This window comes from Littorina saxatilis, linkage group LG11 (genome assembly GCF_037325665.1).
Source record: "Littorina saxatilis isolate snail1 linkage group LG11, US_GU_Lsax_2.0, whole genome shotgun sequence".
Taxonomy (NCBI): domain Eukaryota; kingdom Metazoa; phylum Mollusca; class Gastropoda; order Littorinimorpha; family Littorinidae; genus Littorina; species Littorina saxatilis.
Genome location: NC_090255.1, coordinates 31,152,372 through 31,176,907, shown reverse-complemented (window position 1 = coordinate 31,176,907; position 24,536 = coordinate 31,152,372). Strand labels below are relative to the sequence as shown.

Below are 24,536 nucleotides of genomic sequence, written 5' to 3'. Positions count from 1 at the left end.
TGGGGTTTCCGGAACCCCCCCCCCCCCCCCCAGCCAAAAAATAAAAATATTTTTATGGTGCATTTCTTTATTTTACATTGAGTTTCAATTTTTGGGGTATTAATCAGTGACAAAATCTGCTGCCTGAAACTGGTAATGATCATCCTCAGAATGCACCAGATTGCACCATTTTTTCAAAATTTCCCGGGGGAGCATGCCCCCGGACCCCCCTAGCAAGCTAGGCGCTTTGCGCCGTCGGCTCAGCACTTCGCGCCTTCACACCCATATCTTCACAAAATACTTTTGGAAACCCCCCCCCCCCCCCCCATAAAATGAACTGATCCGCCCCTGACCCCCATGTTAAGGCTCCCTCCTTCTTCAGACCTTTATTTTTCAGATTTATTGAGGTCTTAAAAGGGGGGTTCCACGTAATGTACCCAAGAACTACATATTAAAACGGAAAACTAAAAAAAACCAGTGTGTGTGTGGTTGTGTGTGTGTGGTTGTGTGTGTGTGGTTGTGTGTGTGTGTGTGTGTGTGTGTGTGTGTGTGTGTGTGTGTGTGTGTGTGTGTGTGTGCGCTCAAGTACATGTGCCATATTCTTTCGGGGATTTCTTGATCCGTTCAAGTTAAAATGCTGAAGACCCGTCAGAAAATCACAGCTGTGCTACACTGACTTGGTAGTACTCGTGACAGGCATGCTATCACACTTTCCTGTGAAGCATGTACAAAATATATTTACAAAACCAAAAGAGCCAGTGCTTAGAAGCAAGCTTTTCTGTAAGCTGCAGATGGATCAGAGTTAAAAAGCACACCTCAAAACTGTAAAAAGTCTCTTAAAACGTGCTTTCAAGGCAAACCAAACTTCTCCTGTAGCTTTGCCTCTTGTTCTACTGCGCCGCTTTGCTCCCTGAAAACAAATGAACACGGTCTTGATTACAACAAACATGGGTGCTGTGATCTGTGTGACATTAGCAGTGACATTCATGTCACTCATTCCGGCATTTAAGGATCTAGTACAAGCCCGACCTCCTCTACAAAACTTTCCCTATTGTGGTTCTGCAGCCTTCATCAGCTAAGCTGTCAACACAAGACCTCGTGCTAGCGGTGGTTTGTTCAGCGGAGTCAATTAGGCGCTTATAGTAGCGCAAAGACTGTTTGTTTATCTAGCGCACCCATGCTATCGCCGTCTACTGACAGCTCCTGTAGGCTAGCATTGTACCCTGGGACAGGGAGATTTACGATGCAGGAGCTGTCAGAAGTCGGTGATAGCATGGGCCCACTAGATAAACAAACAGTCTTGACACTACTATAAACGCCTAATTGACTCCGCGGTCGCTGCCGCCTGGTGGGTTAAGAGTGGAGATTTTTCTGATCTCCCAGGTCAACTTATGTGCAGACCTGCTAGTGACTTAACCCCCTTCGTGTGTACACGCAAGCACAAGACCAAGTGCGCACGGAAAAGATCCTGTAATCCATGTCGGAGTTCGGTGGGTTATGGAAACACGAAAATACCCAGCATGCCTACTCAACGAAAGCGGAGTTAGCTGACTATGCTCTCAGAGCATAGTGTGGGGAACCCAAATGGGCAAACGAGCTCACACGTTACCAGAAAAATTCTGGAACGCTGCAGAAGAAGAATGTACAGTCTCCAAAGAGTACCTCTCAAAGCATCAACATGGGTGGGACTAAACAATGTCATGAATCCTGAAGAACTTTAAGGGGGTATCTGGGGGCCCCCAGATGCTGAAGGATTTATATAATTAACAGCCAAAAAAACGTCACCACAGAAATTACGAATCCTGATTTCCGGAATGTACCGGAAGAATCCCACCCAGGCATCAATAAGAAAAACATAGATATTTCGAATAACTGAACTTTTAACACTAATTCTAAGGAATTACTTGTTTGTGGTGTGAACATATCAAACCCTGAAGTGAACTGTGTAGCTCTTGGGGAAATTTGAGACGATTTGTTTTTCTTGCCAGGGGTATCCCTTAAAAGAACAGTCCAACCTGCCCTGACGACCAGCTTTTGATAACGACCACCTTCAACATGACATAACGTTAGCTAATATTGGGAGAGAGATGTGGTAATGTCTGTTTCTGAGATGGGTATTAGGCCCCCCCAAAAAAATAGTCTGTTTACGGTAACCCGACCGACCCTATTTTTTTCGCGCGACCCTAGACTTTTTTTTGGCATTTGGGGAAAAAAAAAAAAAAAAAAAATCTTGTTTTTTTTGCCAAATAACGTAAAAATATGGTTTTTTGGAAAAAATAACAATAAAAAAAATAAAAAAAATCCCAACCTACCGACCCTATTTTTTGGGCCTATGTTACCGTAAACAGACCTATTTTTTTGTTGTTGGCCTTATGTGTTCTTCGTTCACTGCTTGAACATTGTGTTTTGCCTGCTTTAGCAGCAGACGAACCAAGCTAGGTTCTTCAAAACGGCAGAACCACCCCAATGGCTTAAGCGGGAGGGGGGGGGGGGGGGGGGGGTTCACGGAACACATTCAACTCTTCTGCTTTCCACATGAACTTACAGTGAACAGGTCCAGTGTCACACCTTGATGTCATTCTGGTCGATCCATCTAAGCTTCATCCTGATCTACCTCAATTTGTTTGCTGCCCCGGCCACCTTTGTCAGACAAGTATGCTGTTAGCACACATCAACGACAAATCAACAGACCTCAAGAAAAAGCAATAAACATTTGAACGGTGAAGTCGAACCACCCTTTTAAGACCTCCAAAATCTGAGAAAATTAAGTCTCAACAAGAAAAGCAAATACTCATATGATTTGACACCTTCGCCAAAAGTAATATGAATCAAAAATAAAGTATCTGCAGCTCTAGCTCCATGGACATGGAAGGAAATGAAAAACATAGACTATGCTCATTACTATGACTCCCTTATTACTTAGGCAAGTCAAAAAGGATAGTCTTAAAATAGAGGTTTGTTTGTTTGCTTAACGCCCAGCCGACCACAAAGGGCCATATCAGGGCGGTGCTGCTTTGACATATAACGTGCGCCACACACAAGACAGAAGTCGCAGCACAGGCTTCATGTCTCACCCAGTCACATTATTCTGACACCGGACCAACCAGTCCTAGCACTAACCCCATAATGCCAGACGCCAGGCGGAGCAGCCACTAGATTGCCAATTTTAAAGTCTTAGGTATGACCCGGCCGGGGTTCGAACCCACGACCTCCCGATCACGGGGCGGACGCCTTACCACTAGGCCAACCGTGCCGGTCTTAAAATAGAGGTAAATTTACAGAGCTTACTAGAAGATAATCTGAAAAAGTAAGCACTTAGAAGTAGGGAGTCTTAAATTGGGGGAGGGGGGGGGGGGGATGAGGGGGCAGCATGGGTGCGTATGTGTCTTGAAAGGGAGGTTCCACTGTAAAATAGCTTAGCGGTAAGGATGTTGGTCTCCAATCTACAAGGCTCAGGGTTCCAATCCCAGCTGTGCCTTGTGGGTTTAGAGTTGAGATAATCTGACCTAGATCAACTAACATGTAGACCTGCTAGTGCCCTTACCCCCTATGTGTGTGATCAATCGACTGACATGAGTTTGCTGGGTTATGAACAGAACACCCAGCATGCACACTACATGCATGCATCCCTCCCTCCCTCCCTCCCCCCCCCCCCCCCCCCTCCCCCAAGAATCCTCCAAAACAAGAAATCATGTGGGGGAGATCCTCAAACCCTAGAAGGTTGCAGTTTCAAAACTCTAGCTTCAAAATCATCCGAGAAAACGTCAACGTTAAGAATTTTGTCCACGGCCAGCTGGCCATCCGTACACTGATGAATACTAAGACTCACCAATTACTCAGGTGAGTCAAAATACAGTGGAACCTCCCGTAACGACCTCTCCAAGAACGACCCCCTCCTTTTGCCAACCAAATTTCTCGGCACGGATGCCTTTTACTATGTAACTAACCTCCCAAGAACGACGACCTCCGTTTTCAGACGACCGACCTAATATCAAAGGGTCAATAACGACTTTGACCTTTTTATCAGCGAGTGTCAAAGTTCGTAATTGCCCAGCACACGCACGCGATTAGTCACGCATCAAGTCAGGAGTGGTGGTCTGTGGTCAGCGGTGCGTGCCGGTCGAGTGGCCTACGGCTGTCCTCCTCTCCCCTTTTGCTGTCACAATTGAATGACTGCCCTTGAAGTAGGGGAAGGGGGGTGGAGGGGAGGGGAGAGAAAGGGAGTGGAAGGTGTTGGTAGGCGCAGTTTGAACAACAACTCAATAATGAAGGCGTCAATATTGCCTGCCTACCCCATGGCGTTCTTTTTGGCTAGTTTGTTTGCGTATGTATTCTGTGATTTTGTGCTCACCACCTGTGTAGATGAATAATCCTCAATAACCAATGGAAACACTCCCCTTGACTTGAGTTTGTGAGTTGTTTTGTGTCAAAGCGCTCTGTCTTAGTTCAACTTCATTTTACATTTTGAGAGGTAATTGTGTGTTACTGTTAACATGGCGACTCCAACAAAAAAACGAAAACTGTTGACGCTAGAAGACAGAAATACAATGTGTTAGAAATGAAAGGAACCGTTGATTTTAACTGACTCCGTTTTACCTGGAACTTGTTTTAACTTGTTGTAGCCTGTGTTTTACCAGAGTCAACTTGTATACTCTTAAGACATGTATAACTACATACACGTATTATACCACAGATTTTGCAGTCTCAATGTGTTTAATTCTGTGTGTGTGTGTGTGTCACAGTGTGTCTGTGTGTGTGTGTCTGTGTGTGTGTGTGTGTCTGTGTGTGTGTGTCTGTGTGTGTGTGTGTGTGTGTGTGTGTGTGTGTATGTGTGTGTTATCTGCCTGTTTTCAAATGGGAGCAAAAATGGTACATGTATAACGAACCCAAAGCCCAAGGGACATAACTACGGAAAATCAAAGACTTAACTGCACAACAGTTGCCTCCCCTGTCAAAAAAATTAAAACCTCCCAAACTCCCAATAAAGACCCCTCCTTTTTACGACCGATTTCTCTGGACATTTTCAAGGTCGTTAGTGGGAGGTTTTTACCGTAGTATGTTTCACAGAGCGAAAACAGAGGCCAGGCGAAGGACACTGGATTATAGCATGTACTTACTGTCACTGGATAGGGAATCTGATGAGGGCACTGCGTAAGGCATGGGAAAAGATTTGTCAACCTCATCTGCCCAAGACCCTACAATGGTTGAAAATGGACATAAATTTGTGTTTTCTGAAGAAATTCGTCAAACAAAAAAATCACAATCTCTCTGAATTGTATCATCTTGCGCCAACAAAGACATCCAGACCCCAAACATGCACAACATCCTTCATACACATCCACCTATACCTCCAAAACATTCAGCAACCTTACAAGCAAGTCCTGCTACAAAGAAAAGTTTTTCAAACACAGTTGAACCTGCCCTCCCAGCCACGTCTCAGTAACAACCACTCACCCCCAACCATCACCCCAAAAGAGGTTTTCTCCATATAATTCACTTTTCCATTGCAACCACCTCTCTCTTGTGACCACTTGGTCAGTCCCTTGAGTGCTTATCATAGACAGGTTTGACTGTAACTCAGATGAAAGGACAAAACAGCGAAAGTGCTCTAATTATCATATATATGACATGAGCAACAAAATTAAGTGAGAATTACGCAGAACCAATCTCATGGCACCCGAGAGAATAAGTGAAATGAACAAGCAACTTTCATTCTCAGAAAATTTCAGTTTTTCTATTACACACACACAACTTTCAAACGAACCAGTGACTTTCATCCTCAAAAGATTTCAAGTTTGCACTAACTTCTACACTAACCCACACATTTCAAACGAACCAGTGACTTTCATCCTCAAAAGATTTCAAGTTTGCACTAACTTCTACACTAACCCACAACTTTCAAACGAACCAGTGACTTTCATCCTCAAAAGATTTCAAGTTTAGCACTAACTTCTACACTAACCCACAACTTTCAAACGAACCAGTGACTTTCATCCTCAAAAGATTTCAAGTTTTGTACTAACTTCTACACTAACCCACACATTTCAAACGAACCAGTGACTTTCATCCTCAAAAGATTTCAAGTTTTGCACTAACTAACTTCTATACTCACCCACAACTTTCGGGTTGGAGGCCATACTGGTGGCACTGGCAGAGTGACTTGCTGCTGCCCCCTGGTAGTTGGAATTCAAACTGGTGGCGCTGTTGGAATAACTCGTTGAAGGTTGAAGGTCACCTCCGTAACCCCCACCCACCCACGACGGTGCATCATGGTACTGGCTGTCGTCCTCCGTATCGCTGCTACTGCTCATGTATTGCTGGGGTTGTGCGGTGTATCCCATGCCACCCGCGTGTTGCGCAGTCATGCTTTCATTGCTGTGACAAAGATGAATAAAACATTTGTTGCAGGCTCAGTGAGCCAGTAGGGTTCAGACATCAGTCAACAGCTAGTACATTTGTGACCCTCCACCACGGAATGAGTCGCATGTCATCTTTGCATGATTTTCATATTTTTACATTTTCCTAATGAGTGTTTTATGCTCTATCCAGTGGTAAAAACCGTTTTAGAAAAGAGCGAAAACTTTTCGAGTTATAAGCCTGTGACTGAGGTGACCCTCACACTTTTACCACAGTACCCCCGGACTTATATTAAGCCTAGCGCAGAACCGCGCGAGGTGACATGCGATTCATTTCGTGGTGGAGGGTCACATTTGAACCTGCGTTGTAAGACCTCGCCCCTTTTAACTCATTGTCTCCCAGGTACGGATATATCCGTACCCACTCATATGGCTCTATGCGCCGAAATGGCTGCAATTACTGGCCGTATAAAATTTCATCTCACACAGCATCACTGCAGAGCGCCTAGAACTGTACCCACGGAATATGCGCGATATAAGCCTCATTGAATTGAATTGAATATCTGACCAGGTACGGATATATCCGCTCAGACTGTTAGCTTCAGTCACTTCCTGTAATGTCCATCTAACGCCTGCATTCCAGCGTGTTGAGACACAGTTGCATTCTCATTCTCATTACTTTATTGTCCCATCGCTGGGAAATTCGGGTCGCTTCCTCCCAGTGGAAAGCTAGCAGCAACGGAGTCGCGCTACCCAGGTGTCTGCGTGTTAAGGTGTATTCAGCCACCTGCACTTATGGCAGAATGACCAAGGTCTTTTACGTGCCATTGTGATGACACGGGGGTGGGACATGGCTTCGTCTCTGGGTCTGCACATAAAGTTGACCCGTGTCCGTCCCGGCCCGAATTCGAACCTGCGACCTTCCGATCACAAGTCCAGTGCTCTACCATCTGAGCTACCGGTACCGTTACTACAATTCTGAGTGACCTGCTGCAGCACAGCTGGTCTCAGCTAAAAAAAAAAACTTGGTCAACATAGGTGGGGTACAACGTGTTGAGGCCTTTCTTTTTCAGACTTTCTGTTTATAACCTCTGTAAATGTACCTCCTTTTAGTGACTCCCACCCTTTTAAGATCTCGTTTTCTTAGCTTTTTGGAGGTCTAAACAAAAGGGGTTCCACTGTGTAGTGTGACACCTGCAATGAGAGAGTGTGACACCTGCAATGAGAGAGTGTGACACCTTCAATGAGAGAGTGTGACACCTGCTATGAGAGAGTGACACCTGCTATGAGAGTGTGACAACTGCAATGAGAGAGTGTGACACCTGCTATGAGAGAGTGTGACACCTGCTATGAGAGAGTGTGACACCTGCTACGATAGAGTGTGACACCTGCTATGAGAGAGTGTGACACCTGCAATGAGAGAGTGTGACACCTGCAATGAGTGTGACACCTGCTATGAGAGAGTGTGACACCTGCTATGAGAGAGTGTGACACCTGCAATGAGAGAGTGTGACACCTGCAATGAGAGAGTGTGACACCTGCAATGAGAGAGTGACACCTGCAATGAGAGTGTGACACCTGCAACGAGAGAGTGTGACACCTGCTACGATAGAGTGTGACACCTGCTACGAGAGAGTGTGACACCTGCTATGAGAGAGTGTGACACCTGCAATGAGAGAGTGTGACACCTGCAATGAGAGAGTTCTGCAGGTGGCTTTTCAAGACAGGTGTATTTTGGTCAAGATTATAGACAAGGGGACAAGAACATTTGTCATCATTTTAAAGACTTCCATTCATAACAAGCCGGGTAACAAATATCAATGGTCATATGTTGTTTCTATATATCCCACCAAACTCTGACATAGAATACAGGATCTTTTCCGTGCGTACTTGGTCTTCTGCTTGTTCGTACACTAAAGGGGATAAGGCATAAGTAGGTCTGCACATAAGTTGACCTGGGAAACTGGAAAAATCTCCACCCTTAACCCACCAAGCAGGACCGGGATTCAAACAAGGAACTTTCCACACCGACGTCTTTACCACTGGACTATTGCTCTCATCTGTCAGCTGAATATTGTACGTACCTGTAAGACTGTCCCGGTGGGTAGGCGCCTCTTCCGCGCCCACCTGCCACCAGCTGGGCCAGTGACTGCGCTGACTCCGACGTTCCATTGGTCACCCTGAAAACAGACAATAAGGTTCTCATTCAGATCAATGCAAAGTGTTCCCCTATCCTACTGAGTGAGACCAGAATCAATCAGACTAACTAAACCTGGCTATCCATACCTGGCCCGAATATAAGTAATATTTTGCCTGTGCTGAATTTTCGAATATAAATGACAAAATGTGACTCTGGCTTTATTATACTACTAAGTGTTTTGATGGGATCACTACCATAGTTGTACTTTGTAGTGTGAGCATATATTTTTCCTCCTTGTTTTCCAGTCAGTTGGTAGATGTGTAGTTTACATCTTTTTGCATTGCTGTGAAACAATTAAACAGACAAAAGTTGAAAAAAAAACAAATCTGCAGAAAATGGTTATCAAACTAATTAAATATCACAGTAGAAACTGCTGACACAATCGGTTATACCAAAGTAAATGTTCAGCAGACAGGATACCAACTTCATAGCAAAATCAGACCCTGTCGATCAAAGGCTAGCCTTGGTAGACAAAAAGGTGTCAATCTTTGCTTAGATCATCACATTATTCACCCCCTGTAACCTACAAACAGCTCAGTGTACATAATCTATGTCACTATCCGAGGCCACTTGTCGCTTTTTCACTCTCGATGTTCAGAAGAAGAAAAAAATACCCAGATACAGTGGAACACCCCAATTTAAGACCCCCCCCCTAACTAAGACCTTGATTTTTTTGATATTTTTTTTTTTTAAGATCTTTTATTCATATTATCAATAAATGTACCCCCATTTTAACCCCTTCACTGCCACAGTATAACAGCATTTTGGTATTGCTGTGTGCCAGGGCAAAATTTCGCTTTCTTCGGTAGGTTCACAAATCTGTTCACTGCTCGATCATTTATTGAGATATTTCTTAGATCTTTGGCACAGGTTTTGCTTATACCCTTGGCTATTATAGGATGACATGATCATTGGACTTTGTTTGTGATTGTTATAGTAAAAATTGATATAATGACCATTTTTGTAAAAAAATTACAGTTTCCGGACTTACACACACACACATTGCAGCACGTAAAACCACACAAAACACTGCTAAAACTGGTGTCAAACATCAGGTACTCACATTACAGCCCATTAAAGTATTCTGTGTGGTAATCCATAAATCACTTCTTGTAGAGCTTCCAGAACACTGTATCACTTGAAAACAGGTCTACGAGTTGACGTCCGACTTTCAGCCGCCATTGTGAATGCTATAGTCGGTTCTACATTTGTAACACAGTTTTCAACACGTGGTAGTAACTTATCCGAACGGTCTATGGGAAAGAACTGTGTTTAGAACCCCCTACAAGTACTTGGACAGTGGTTACCTCCCATTTAGTTTTCAGAAATGTCCTGAAATGTTGTTGACACACATCCCACGTATGAGATACGGTTATGGGCGTATGACAAACCGAAAATGACCACGTATTACATACGGGGTGGGCAGTGAAGGGGTTAAGACTTCCTCTTGCTCAAACCCTGATTTTCTTGGATTTTTACAGGTCCTAAAAAGGGGCTTCCACTGTTGTAGAAAACATTAAAGCTCCAGCATTTCTGGCAAATTCAATTATCAATTCCCCAGAGCACACTTACCCGGTGTAGGCAGGGTAGGCCTGCGAGGGTCCCAAAGCACCGGGTAGGAAGAACGGCGGAGAGACCACGCCACGGCCCATAGAGGCTCCCATTTGGGATGCCATTCCCTTTCCCTGAGGATCCTGACCACCTCTCTTCGCTTGGACTGCTGCTGGCGGTCTGGCAGCACTTCTCATGTCCCCTATGACGCCCACGTTCTGCCTGCCCCCGCCCAACATAGGCACTGTCACGTTCCCCATCCCTCGCCCCGCGGGTCCGGTCGGCCTGCTGCCGATCACACCCACGCTGGGAGAGGTCAAGTTCGTGTCTCCCAAGCCGTGTCCGGCTGGTGTGTTCGCACTGGGGTGCTGTCTGTGTCCACTCACTCCCACACTTCCGTTCACTGTAACACTGAGCGCTCCCACATTTTGAGGCTGGGCAGGGTTGCTCCCCACGAGGCCGCGCCCAGCTCCCACCGTGTGTACTGGATTGGGTCCCAACAGCAAGCCACGCCCTCTGCCCAAGGCTGTGTCAAAGTCAAACACAAAGAAGTCAAAATCCATACAACAAGAAAGACAAGAGGCGAAGCCATCAAGGCTCACGTAAGAAATCGACAAACAGTAACACAAACTCATCACTCCGTCACACACACACACACACACACACACACACACACACACACACACACACACACAGAAAGAGCATAGGTGAAACTGTGCAAGAAAGCGAGACACTAGATCTAGATCTGTCTGTCTGCATGTAGCCTACTTACAGGGACACGACTGCCAACAGAGTCTCGGCCCGCTCAAAATAATAATGACCGAGACTTTCAGTACTTCCTTCGCGTGACGTCTAACCCTCTTACGTCATAATGTGACGTCAATGTAATGTGACGTCTTCAAATGTTAGAGTTTCTACCACAGACATACACACGCACAAACACACACACACACACACGCACGCACAGACAGACAAAGTTACGATCGCATAGGCTACACTTACGTGAGCCAAAAATGAATACATAGTGGCATCTTTGATGACAGGTGAGCTTTAGGATCATCTAAAAGTATCCCTACACTGCAGGTGGCTTTTTGTGAGAGGGATGCCGTTGGTAGATCAGCACTAACAGTGCAAGGGACATGAAGTTAATGTTCTTTTTGGGGAGGAACTCATGTCAGAGCCTGACATCCCAGATACAACTACAAATTCCCACGCTTTTAAATTTTGAGTAGTGGCACATCATGCACAACCACGCAGCTAAAACCGTGTCTGAGTAGTACACTTCTGCTGACGCAAGCCCCACCGACCCCCCCCCCCCCCCCCCCCCTTCCTTTGTTTGTGCACATTAACCGTTCCATTGTTAAAGTAACCTGTTTCTGGAAACTGCAATAGATCGGCCCATCTAAGATGGAATTTCAGAATATAGCTTCCACCCACACCCTTGCTCAGATGATTTTGTATAGTGACCCCCCCCCCCCCCCCCCCCCCCCCCCCTAAGATCCTTCATTTGAGACTCCCTCTCCTTCATCACTGTCTTTTCAGATTTTTGGCTCCATAACCTCTGTAAATGTACCCCCATTTTAAGACTCTCTCTCTCTTTCAAGACCAGAATTTCTGGAGGTCTTAACAGAGATGTTCAACCGTAGTGACAAGGCGGACCATCCACTCACCCAGCGCTCTGTCCTGCTGCCCTTTGAGAGCCTGCTGGTAGATGTCTTGCTGCTGTCGGTGCTGCTGTTGATGGTGGATGGCCAGTGACTGCGACGGCTGTGACGGAACTCGAAGCTTTTCCTCCACTGCTGGTTTTCTGCACAGCACACAGGGATGGCCAAATCTCAAAATGTCAACTCGCCAGCCGGGCGAGTAACTCATGGTCTCCCAGGTACGGGTACCCACTCATATGGCTCTATCTGACCAGGTATGAATATATCCGTACACACAGTCACTACATTCCGCATTCCGCTCAGACTGTCACGTTAGCTTCAGTCACTTCCTGTAACGTCGACCAAACGCCTGCATTCCAGTGTGTTGATACACAGTCACTACAATTCTGAGTGACCTGCTGTAGCACAGCTGGTCTCGGCTAAAAAAAAACTTGGTCAACATTTTGAAACTAGATAGTGCAACAAGAGGTATTGCATTTGACTAGAAATTTCATTAGCCAGCCGGGCGAGTTGCCAGGCGGTTTCTACTAGCCAGGTGGAATTTTTACTCGCCCCTGATGTCGATCTGTGCCAGTTACATAGAACAACTAGATGTGCTGAAAAAGCCAGTCTGCTCCCTAATAGTAGCTGAAAAATCATGTAGACAACCTGTACTGTGCTGTCTGCCAGTCACATAGACAACCTCCTTTTTTTTATATACACACTGGACTGATACTTTTTTCATGTCACATTGACATGTGCCCTCTTTCTACTTCGTTGTGTTATCTTTATTCTTCTGCGTTTCAGGCCACGTTTTGCTATTTTGTGACAACAGATGAGCTTACCTATGTGCTGCTTGCTCTTTATCTTGATCTTGTTGCCTCTTCAAGTACAGCTTCTGTAGCTGTCTGCCTGTCAGTCTGCAAGACACAATGGATGTGATGTTTCACGGGACATTTCACACAATGGATGTGATGTTTCACGGGACATTTGACACAATGGATGTGATGTTTCACGGGACATTTGACACAATGGATGTGATGTTTCACGGGACATTTGACACAATGGATGTGATGTTTCACGGGACATTTGACACAAAAGTAACACACAACAGCCAAGTCCCAGTCAGTAACTTTTATCGCGCAAAATGTTGATGTAATTGCCAAATTTCAGCCACCAAAAATGAAACGATCAAAATCAGCAAAAAAGGAGAAAACGGGAGAAGTCAGACTAAACATTTTGCATCTGTTAAAAGCATTAAAAGAAACAAAACTGTCAAAGCCTGACAGATGTACTGCTCCGCAGAGGTATTTCTCTGTCAATGAATACCCACCTTTGCTGAGTACATTATCATTCTGAAATAGATATATCAATCACAACATTACTTCAGCAAAACTGACAAGATGGTCTTTCTGAAAATGAAGGTATCGTCACATAGTGCTTTTAGTTATGCGCTATAGAAATCTCCTTAATAAATAAACAAGAAGGGCAAAGCCCATACGACTCACATGCTTGACCTTGACCTTTACATGACCTTGACCTTCAGGGTCAAGGTCAAATAACTAAACCTAGCAATGACATCATACACTAAGAACTGCTTTACACATTTTTCCTACCAAAATACATGTGACCTTGACCCAAGGTCAAGGTCATCCAAGGTCATGCAACACAAAGCTGTTAATTCAAGACATAGGAAGTACAATGGTGCTTATTGGCTCTTTCTACCATGAGATATGGTCACTTTTAGTGGTTCACTACCTTATTTTGGTCACATTTCATAAGGGTCAAAGTGACCTTGACCTTGATCATATGTGACCAAATGTGTCTCATGATGAAAGCAGAACATGTGCCCCACATAATTTTTAAGTTTGAAACAGTTATCTTCCATAGTTCAGGGTCAAGGTCACTTCAAAATATGTATACAATCCAACTTTGAAGAGCTCCTGTGACCTTGAAGCAAGGTAAACCAAACTGGTATCAAAAGATGGGGCTTACTTTGCCTTATATATCATATATAGGTGAGGTATTTAATCTCAAAAACTTCAGAGAAAATGGGAAAAATGTGAAAAATAGCTGTTTTTTAGACAACATTTATGGCCCCTGCGACCTTGACCTTGAAGCAAAGTCAAGATGCTATGTATGTTTTTTGGGGCCTTGTCATCATACACCATCTTGCCAAATTTGGTACTGATAGACTGAATAGTGTCCAAGAAATATCCAACGTTAAAGTTTTCCGGACGGCCGGCCAGACGGACGGACGGGGGGGGGACGGACGGACGGACGACTCGGGTGAGTACATAGACTCACTTTTGCTTCACATGTGAGTCAATAAAAATGACAAGATCACTAAAGCGTTTTCACAACTTCTACTTACCCAATCTTTTCTGCATCTGAAATCAACATCCTCTCCCCTTGCTCCTTCTGTGGTTGCTCCACCTCTCGCTTTGGTTGTTGTTTCAGCTCCACTCTCCCCCTTGTGAAAAGAGACTCCACTGGTGTATCTGTAAGTGTAAGAGTCAATGCAATCACATGTGACATCAAATACACCGACCCTCATTCACATCACATGCACACACATGCAATCACACACACACACACACACACTTTTCTCTGCAAAAGGCAATCATTCACAAAGGGAAATTGTTTTGTTCCTTCAGCAAAACTGAAATCATCAGAGTAGAAGCACAAATTAACACACAAGTCATTTCAATATTTTCTGCATTAATCTACCCCCCATCCCCCTAACATATCCAGAATATGAACAAATCCTGTCATTGTATGTGCTGAATATATACCGGACAAAAGCACATTTCTACAAGACCAATATGACTAGACTGAGGTACATTCTCAAAACTGAAGAAACAGGGCACATAAAAATGATCAAACTTACCATCTTCCCACGAGTCGCCCCAAATATTCAGGGGTCTGTATCCCGGAGTCTCGATGCAACCTTTGACCTCCCCTTCCCCCTCCATGCGTTCTGGAGAAACAGTATAAACATCAATCAACACCAGGATTACAGGTTTTAGCTGCGTGGTAAAAAATATTATTCTTCCCATGTAAAATCAAAACACAAGAATGGTGGGTAATTGGAACGTTAAAGGCATAGTGCAGCTCACAGCCTTCGTTTTGCGTTTTTGTTGCAGGTGAGTGCATTTACAGTTCAACAAGAAGGGCAAAGCCCATACGACTCACATGCTTGACCTTGACCTTTACATGACCTTGACCTTCAGGGTCAGGGTCAAATAACTAAACCTAGCAATGACATCATACACTAAGAACTGCTTTACACATTTTTCCTACCAAAATACATGTGACCTTGACCCAAGGTCAAGGTCATCCAAGGTCATGCAACACAAAGCTGTTAATTCAAGACATAGGAAGTACAATGGTGCTTATTGGCTTTTTCTACCATGAGATATGGTCACTTTTAGTGGTTCACTACCTTATTTTGGTCACATTTCATAAGGGTCAAAGTGACCTTGACCTTGATCATATGTGACCAAATGTGTCTCATGATGAAAGCAGAACATGTGCCCCACATAATTTTTAAGTTTGAAACAGTTATCTTCCATAGTTCAGGGTCAAGGTCACTTCAAAATATGTATACAATCCAACTTTGAAGAGCTCCTGTGACCTTGACCTTGAAGCAAGGTAAACCAAACTGGTATCAAAAGATGGGGCTTACTTTGCCCTATATATCATATATAGGTGAGGTATTGAATTTCAAAAACTTCAGAGAAAATGGGAAAAATGTTAAAAATAGCTGTTTTTTAGGCAACATTTATGGCCCCTGCGACCTTGACCTTGAAGCAAGGTCAAGATGCTATGTATGTTTTTTGGGGCCTTGTCATCATACACCATCTTGCCAAATTTGGTACTGATAGACTGAATAGTGTCCAAGAAATATCCAACGTTAAAGTTTTACGGACGGACGTCCGGACGGACGGACGGACGACTCGGGTGAGTACATAGACTCACTTTTGCTTCGCATGTGAGTCAAAAATCCTCCTATGGTAGTAAAACAAACCCAAAACTACCCAACGACGACATCTGTGAAGCTCGACAGTTTCTTGTTCACGCGAGTGCATAAATTAACCTAGTTATTACGTGGTGTTTGGTCGGAGTTCGATTCAACTGAGTGATTCCGGCCTCCATTTTGTTTTACACAAACTCATGATGACGTCTGACATAGTTTGCTTTAGTGACGTGTCTTTTTTGTGCATGATGTGGTGATCTACCTGATCTAAATTTAGATCCAAAAATAGGCCAAGACCAGCCGGGTCCGAGTACGAAATTAATTCGTAAAAAAATCGCAGTTCTTGACTCTTTGGGTGCAAGTCAATGAAACTTGGTAGTTCTTCTAACGGATAGCTGCCTGAGGTATGACTAAAAGCCCCAGGGGCTCCGTGCACCTGGATTTGACAAGTTCAGTACCTTTAATTACTGACAAAACAAAATTTTACATTTACAGTCTATCTATTTGGCAGTTTTTGGATTCTTCCCATGTAAACCATTATATATGCCATCACATTTCTGTCCAGGTATTGCCTAGCAGGGGTCGACACTAACTTATTTGGCCTGGGGCCACACTGGCCCCGGAGATGAAAATTGCTGGGGCGGAAAACAAAAATCTGGGGCCCACTCTTATTCATGCTAAGTATATATATATACCTTCAGAATCCCCACTTTTTTCAAGTGGTCCTCCGCTATAACTATAAGATCTGCACGGGCGGCAATGCATTGTCTGTTTTTCTTTATTGTACTGAAGCCAGGGAAATTCTTTCAACCATTTGACATTGAAATTACGACAGCGCTTCGCGCTTTTGGCTGCATCGGTCTCCTTTTTTCATTTCTCTCCAGGCTGTTCATCTTCATTTCCATGTCTTTTTACATCAGGGATGTGTCGCCACATTTTGCGTTTGGCATTTGAAGGCGATACTTATCTCTCACGCTAAAGAGCACAATCTGGGAGTTATTTCCCTTGCGGCATTGTCCTTCGACGATTTCAATGTTGTTGTTTTTCTTGACTGCGGCATTGATCATTACGCAAATTTCATTGACGACTTTGACTGGCGATTTTTAGTGATTGGCTCTGGCATTAGAATTTTCGGTTTGTCATTGTTGGAATTTATCCTGGGGCGGAGTGGGCCCCAAGCTTCGGCAATGTTTGGGGCGGAACACAAAACTCTGGGGCGTTCCGCCCCCCGCCCCCGCTAGTGTCAAACCCTGCCTAGGATAAGAGCATCTTTGTTCCATTTGATACAATATACATGGGTTTGCATAGCTTGTGTAAGAGTGAATACCCTTGAAACCCTTGCCAAAACCTTAGACAAACATTGGAGGAGCCAATCACAAGTGAGGGGTGTGTCGGAAACACGTGGACAGGAGCATGTTTCCGACACACCCCTTACTGGTGATTGGCCCCTCCAATGTTTGTCAGAGGTTTTGCTCAGGCTTTGCTAGATTTACAAAACTATCATTTGTTGTACTGCTGTGTAAGATATATGTCAAAGCTACCCTGGCGACCACCTCTCAATGACAACTAACGGCGACCACCGTATAATTTTTGTTTGTTTGTTTGTTTGCTTAACGCCCAGCCGACCACGAAGGGCCATATCAGGGCGGTGCTGCTTTGACGTATAACGTGCGCCACACACAAGACAGAAGTCGCAGCACAGGCTTCATGTCTCACCCAGTCACATTATTCTGACACCGGACCAACCAGTCCTAGCACGAACCCCATAATGCCAGACGCCAGGCGGAGCAGCCACTAGATTGCCAATTTTAAAGTCTTAGGTATGACCCGGCCGGGGTTCACCGTATAATTACCTTTCCATAACAACCACCTATCTATAAGGACAACAGTTGGTTGGTCCCTTGGTGGTGGTTACAGACAGGTTTCACTGTATCATCAATCCTTACCCTGAGCTATTTTCCCTTGTACTCGCTGTTTATCCTCACACACAGCCATGTGATACCGGAGTTCAACAGTGTAGACTTCGTGTGAAGCATTGTATGGGCATCTGGACATCTCCGTACACACATGGTGCTGAAAAAAATTATGATCAGGATGGCATGAGTGGCTGTACACATGCTGAGTTGGCACACAGCGGTGGAAGTAGGAAGTAAAGGTCTTTGTGATGGTGTGCTGGTGATATTTGTTCGAACCCACTTATGTTGTTTGAAAAAGTCTGTTAGTCCATTATGCCAATAGATTTTAGGGAACTCAACTCTCTCCCTCTCTGTGTGTCTCTAGTGTCTGTCTGTCTGTCTCTCTCTCTGTCCCTCACACACACAAAGTTCACACACACCTTCAGTGATTGGGTTTCTTCATTCACACACTCCACAAGTTTACTTGTCAAGATGTCCGGCAATGTTATTATTTTTAAGTCATTGGCAGCTGCTAAATGCTGACACCAAAAAGTGCTCAGATTTGTTTTGGCTAAGAAGAAAGTAGATCATCCAGAAGAATCCTTGACTAAATTTTCATTTTGTTTTTGTTGAGAAGACACTGTCATATTTTTAAACAAACATGCACACATTGCAGAAATCAAAGGGGACAGAAAAGTAAGGTAAAAACCACAGCAAAAAGTTCACACACCATGAATTATTCTTCTTCTTTGTTCTTGGGCTTAGACTCCCACGTTCACTCATGTTTTTAGCACGAGTGGATTTGTACGTGTATGACCGTTTTTACCCTGTCATTCAGGCAGCATACGCTGATTTCGGGGGAGGCATGCTGGGTATTTTCGTGTTTCTATAACCCACCGAACTCTGACATGGATTACAGGATCTTTTCCGTGCGCATTTGGTCTTGTGCTTGCATGTACACACGAAGGGGGTTAAGTCACTAGCAGGTCTGCACATAAGTTGACCTGGGAGATCGGAAAAATCTCCACTCTTAACCCACCAGGCGGCAGCGACTGAATTATTATGTGTTTCCCTTTACAAACCAAGTAAAAACACTTCAACACACCCTATACAGATCTTCAAGTACTGTACATGGGTAACAATAGTCAGGCATGAAAACAGCCGGAGGTGAAAAAAGAGGAACATACAGCAGCATTTCTGAGCCTTAAAATGGGCATATATAAAAATATTTACCAAGTCCTGTGTTGAACAGCAGTGAAAAGTTGACCGCTTTTCCTGTTTAACCTTTTCAAAATAAGATCTAACTTGTTCTCCTATCCATTTCTGGATCTGCAGGCTGGTACAGAGACAAATTTGTTCAAGCGCGGCAGCCAAATGAAGAAAGGTTCGAATCGATCCGTTTGCGGACTCGGCAATTTACGGTTTATCCAATTGAGCAGTGGCGGGAGTAACGCTTGCCACGTCTTTCGTTTTGCCTCTTTCTTTGGGGGTCTTCTTTTTTTTCCCGGCGGAAATTTAAAAAAAAACGAAAGTGTGACAAAAAACCGGCGGAATTTCCCCTGAAAAGAGAAAGTTTTCATGCCTGAATAGTGTGAAGGTGAGGTCCCTCCAGTGAGAAGTTACCGCCCAATTATTGATGCCTTTCATACAATAGCTGGTACATTCGTAATATTTAATATTAACATAAATGCCCCTCTCACAAAAAGACACATGCGACAAAGGGACACTTTTTTCTGATTTACTTTCACCACAAGTACCACTGCATTCAGTTACAAACCCGTTAAACAAGCAAGAAAAACTAGCTACAGGAAAAGGATTGACCAATAGTCACAGATAAATAATTGACTTACCACTCGGCATTTGGCTATGTGATAGGCCATCCTCTTGGCTCGCACCATGTGTGATGATTCGTACGGACATTCCAACAAGTCTTCCGGGTCATTGATAACGAACTCCTTTGCAAGTTCCATTCTGACTCTGTAATCAAACATTATTAGTACAATGTACACAATCTGAGAAAAGTTAGTCTTAAAACGAGGGAGTCTTAAAGGTGGTCGTCTACATTTTTGCTTTTTTTCAACAATCTTATGGTTAGATTTCGCTAAAAAGTTATGTCAGATGATGAACGAACCATGGGGAAAAAAGTTATAGAAAAAAAAATATGAAAAAAAAGATTTTATTTTTGGGTAGCGTGACTCACGCTTCCAATATTTTGTTTTCTGTTTGCTGAGAACATGTGCTTTGCCTAAAAATACTGACCAATCAAATTCATGTCACTTAATGCTTATAGCCACGCCCAAACAAGTGCAGCAACAGTTTGACACTGGAGAGCTGTCCACGCTTTTTTATAAACGCACGAAATGCACTGGATTTGAGAGGAGTTTTGCGCTTGGCATTTTCCAAATAAGGATATCCTACTATGAGTACTACGCTGGAATACTACAATAAATTTTCAAACGGCTACACTGGCTTCGTCTTTCCTGATCGAAAGGGGGTGTATTGTTGATCATTGTAGATAATAGACTCTGCATTTTAATGGTCAAATGGCGATTTCGATATAAAAATGTAGACAAGGACCTTTAAAGAAGATATATACATTTACAGAGGTTATGTACAGAAAAATCGGAAAAAGCAAGGTCTTAAAAGAGGGAGGGGAGCTTTAAATCAGGGGGTCCAAAAAATAACAAGGTGGGGTCTGTGACTCATGACTGACTACTTTCTGCAGGTATTAGTTAGGCCTAAAAAAAAAAAATTGGTGTGGTTACGGTAACCCGACCTACCCTATTTTTAGGGGGCCGACCCTATAACTTTTTATTACATTTGTCAAAAAAAACACCCAAAAACAAGAAAACGAGTGCAGAAAACGCAATGAAAGCGAAAGCGCTCGAGTCGCACACTTATTTCCCTGTCAAGTAGGTTTAATTTGTACACATTAGAAAAAAAAGTTTAAAAAAATAAAGTGATTGCCTACCTTCCTACCCTATTTTTTGGGGCTATGTTACCTTAAAAACACCTATTTTGTTTTTGGCCTTATACCAAATTAAAACAAACACCAACAAAAACACAAGAAGAGCTATTCCACAAATAGGTAACATAAACACTTATCATCCTTATCTGTCATGTACACATTTCGTTTTCTGCCATGTCATGTATAAACAGAAAACATGATGTAGCTGGTAATCCATTACATTTCCGGGAATTCAAGTATAATGTGTCACATGTTGTTGTCCCTGATAACCCTCTAAAATGTATTTCAGAATTTCAGGATTTTAGCAAGGCCTTCGACACGGTTCCCCATGGTAGACTACTACAGAAGATGGACCACTATGGGGTACGAGGGCCTATCCACGTGTGGCTGACGAATTTCCTAACAAAGCGGACGATGAGAGTGGTAGTGGAGGGTGAAGCGTCCGAAGAAGCGGCAGTCCTATCAGGCACTGATTTAGGACCCCTGATGTTCCTGTGCCACATCAATGACCTTCCTGGATCTGCGAAGTCAACAGTACGACTCTTCGCAGATGACTGCTTGCTGTACCGGGAGATCCACACCTTCCAAGACCACCTTACCCTGCAGGCAGACCTCAAACAGCTGGAGATCTGGGCCAAGAAGTGGGGCATGCGCTTTAACGCGCTAAAGTGCTACATCCTCTCCACCAGAAGCAAATCGTCCTACTTATACAGCCTGGATAACCTCATCCTCCAGCAGGTCCAACACAACCCCTACCTTGGAGTACTACTACGCGTAGGTGTGCGAGAATATGTAAGCGCAGTGCTTTAAAGATGTCCATGCGGGAATGTGTAAGTGGGCGTAGTCGAATGTCCATGTGGGAATGTGTGAGTGGAGCATATAAGAATGCCCATGTGTGAATGTGTAAGTGGAGCGTATAAGAATGTGTAAGTGGAGCGTGGTCGAATGTCCATGTGTGAATGGGTAAGTTGAGCGTATAAGAATGTCCATGTGTGCATGTGTAAGTGAGACATGGATGTGTTCATGACTGAATGCGTAAGCACAATGCAAGGAATGGCCAGAGAGGTATGTGGGAGGTGTGTTTATAACCTGCCCTGTTATATAGTGCTATATGTCTAATGTAAAAACAATGTCCTGTTTGTATTATTGTTATGTACCACGCCTGAATTTCTCTATGAGATAATAAAGTATTCTTATTCTTATTCTTATTCTTCTACTACTCTCCGACGACCTAAATTGGTCTTCCCACATCTCTAACATCTGCCGCAAAGCTGGATCAACTGTGGGCTTCCTACGCCGGAATCTCCGGAACTGCCCACAGGAGTGCAGGCGCCTGGCGTACATAACACTCGTCCGATCCACGCTGGAGTATGGAGCTACCGTGTGGGACCCTTACCTCCGGCGGGACATCGAGAGGCTGGAGAGAGTTCAGCGCCAAGCAGCCCGCTTTATCACGCGAGACTACAAGTCGAGAAGCCCGGGCTGCGTCAGCGACATGCTGAAGAACCTGAACCTCCCCCCCCCCCACCCCCCACTGGAAGAGCGCCGCAGGCAGTTACGCCTCAACTTCCTCAACAGGATCTCTGAGGGCCTGATCCCCGCACTCCCTCCAGACAAGTTTCTCACCCCCGCGTTACAGACGACGGAGAGTCATCCCCACAAGGTTCCAGGGGTATGAAAGCAGCAATATCATCGAGCGGCAGGCTGTCAACAACACACAAGGCTTTCGCATCCCCACCTGCAAGACAGACCAGTACAAGAACTCCTTCTTCGTACGGACAGTCACAGTGTGGAATCAGCTGAGTGACGCAGACCTTCCAGCACGACCAGCCCAGCCAGCCAGCGCAGCATCTTCAGCGCTGAGACTGCCGTCATCAGGGCTGCCCCAACACTGATCACCTACAGACTCAGTTGTTTTATCATTTTAACAAGCCACTAAGAGTGGAAAAGACATTGAAGCGACAGGCCTGTATATGACCTGTCCCACCAAAGTCAGGACTTTTATTGTATTTTAAATTATTATCATGCGCTCTCCCGCATCCGCTGCGAAGATGACCAACAGTGGGTTCCTGCAACTTAAAAGATCCATGACGGGCGCAGTGGCGTGGTGGTAAGACGTCGGCCTCCTAATCGGGAGGTCGTGAGTTCGAATCCCGGTCGCTGCCGCCTGGTGGGTTAAGAGTGGAGATTTTTCCGATCTCCCAGGTCAACTTATGTGCAGACCTGCTAGTGACTTAACCCCCTTCGTGTGTACACGCAAGCACAAGACCAAGTGCGCACGGAAAAGATCCTGTAATCCATGTCAGAGTTCGGTGGGTTATGGAAACACGAACATACTCAGCATGCCTACTCAACGAAAGCGGAGTGAAGCTGACTATGCTCTCAGAGCATAGTGTGGGGAACCCAAATGGGCAAACGAGCTCACACGTAACCAGAAAATTCTGGAACGCTGAAGAGAAAAAAAGATCCAGATCCAGATCCAGTATTACTTCCTATTAGGGCCTGGTGCAGCTTCTGCCACCCACTAACTGTGTGTGATCTTTGAATGTTTATACACACATTAATTAAGACATCTCACTAGTATAACACACATGCAGAGTTTTTCCTAGACTCAGGAGGACAATTGGTCAAACAAGACTTGGATTGAACATATGTATTAATCCAAATGTCCTGGCGAAGACCACCCACATGTTAAAACTATGGGATAGCCGACCATTCAGGGGTAAGAATAATGCTTGTTATAATAACAATAAAATTATTACAATTCGCATATGCCTTGATTAGTGACAGAAACAGAGGGCTGTGAACAACACGTATGAAGCTTCCCTCATCACATGAACCCAGAATTATAGTGACTATTGTCCTCGGACTAAAAGTAAAACAGAAGCATACATATTACATGATTATTATTGTGTCACTGTGCAACTGTGCGAATAGTGTCAGTTCGGACCTTCTCTTGGCATTACGTAAACTTGTACAGAACGGGATAACTATATATAGGAGTTCTGAGATTTCGCTTGTTTCAGGTTTGATCTGAAAGTGAAAGCCAATGGAATTTGGAAACCTACACAACACTTTTCACCACGACCAAATCAAAAGGAAACGGATAAGAGAGTCCGCGTGTGACCGTTATGGATTCGACAGTAACTTCAATTGCTGCCACACTGACACAGTTTAGAAACCTGGCCATGCGCCACAGAACGACACAACACAGTTTAATATTATCACATTGTCAGACGAACATTATATGAAGCGACACGATAGTGCTTTTATTGCACGTGTGTATACAAACTGAACAGCACGGATGCCGAAAGTTTGAATGCGATTCCAACATGACTCAGTAAAACTACAAGACACAAACGGTAGCATTTCACCGAACAGAGACACATTCATTTCATTGAAAATGTTTTTACACTACCTCTCTCAGTTTTTGTGTGACTTCCAACAACCACTGGCTGTTTTTGACGACGAAAACTTGACAAAGTCTTCTGACGCACTCCGGGAAAACACAGTGGTCACGTGAGCAATGGTCGCTTACGCACTGAAAATCTGTTCCCTGGCAGTAATGGCTCAAACTGAAACCGACTTGTGGCTATGATAATGTTAGAATGTTAAATGTAGCTGGTAACGTTCAAGAGTGTTATAAATTCAGGGAAGCAATTGCAAAAAAACAGTGGCAGTATGTTAAAAAGGACGTGGAGGACCGGCGAGCCGGATCCCGAGCCTGGGGGTCACGATTTCATCTTTCGCCTGTGTACATTATGTATTTCCCCCTCGACCATATACTCAAGACTGAAATGTTGTTTCCTGGTAAAATTAAGAAGTGAAATTATTTATGGACGAAAAGCATGTCAGTTTCTTGCATGTGAAGAAAATTGGTGGTAAAATTTAATAGATTTCACCCCCAAAATCGAATTCTTCGAAAACGTGTACTGACGCTTGATTTTCCAGTTATTACTGATACC

At 44.2% G+C, this 24,536-nt stretch overlaps 1 protein-coding gene across 5 annotated transcripts; it reads right to left on the bottom strand.

Annotated features, from left to right (window-relative positions):
* Positions 1–303: 303 nt before the first annotated feature.
* LOC138980601 (uncharacterized) lies at positions 304–24,317 on the bottom strand. Of its 5 annotated transcripts, none has more exons than XM_070353511.1 (13): positions 23,990–24,317; positions 19,454–19,580; positions 17,655–17,781; positions 14,620–14,709; positions 14,104–14,230; positions 12,575–12,649; positions 11,757–11,893; positions 10,108–10,612; positions 8,420–8,515; positions 6,092–6,354; positions 5,097–5,174; positions 2,525–2,637; positions 304–889 (listed from the first exon to the last, which is right to left on the bottom strand). In XM_070353511.1, the coding sequence occupies exons 2-12, from the start codon at positions 19,571–19,573 to the stop codon at positions 2,573–2,575; spliced, it is 1,683 nt and encodes a 560-aa protein (XP_070209612.1). In that variant the 5' UTR covers positions 19,574–19,580; positions 23,990–24,317; the 3' UTR covers positions 304–889; positions 2,525–2,572. The 5 variants fall into 5 exon arrangements, with proteins under 5 accessions (XP_070209612.1, XP_070209613.1, XP_070209616.1 ...); XM_070353512.1 differs by having other exon boundaries at positions 2,525–2,619; positions 23,990–24,315; XM_070353515.1 differs by lacking the exon at positions 5,097–5,174 and having other exon boundaries at positions 2,525–2,619.
* Positions 24,318–24,536: the final 219 nt, after the last annotated feature.

What these genes read in the sequence shown, in the direction of transcription:
- LOC138980601 (XM_070353511.1), bottom strand. Translation starts at nt 19,573, where the DNA reads ATGGAACTTGCAAAGGAGTTCGTTATCAATGACCCGGAAGACTTGTTG. An exon ending in AAAGAGCAAGCAGCACATAG is followed by an intron (nt 11,894 to 12,574) that starts GTAAGCTCATCT and finishes TGTGCTGTGCAG; the next exon opens with AAAACCAGCAGTGGAGGAAA. An exon ending in CCACCGGGACAGTCTTACAG is followed by an intron (nt 6,355 to 8,419) that starts GTACGTACAATA and finishes TCTTTGTCACAG; the next exon opens with CAATGAAAGCATGACTGCGC.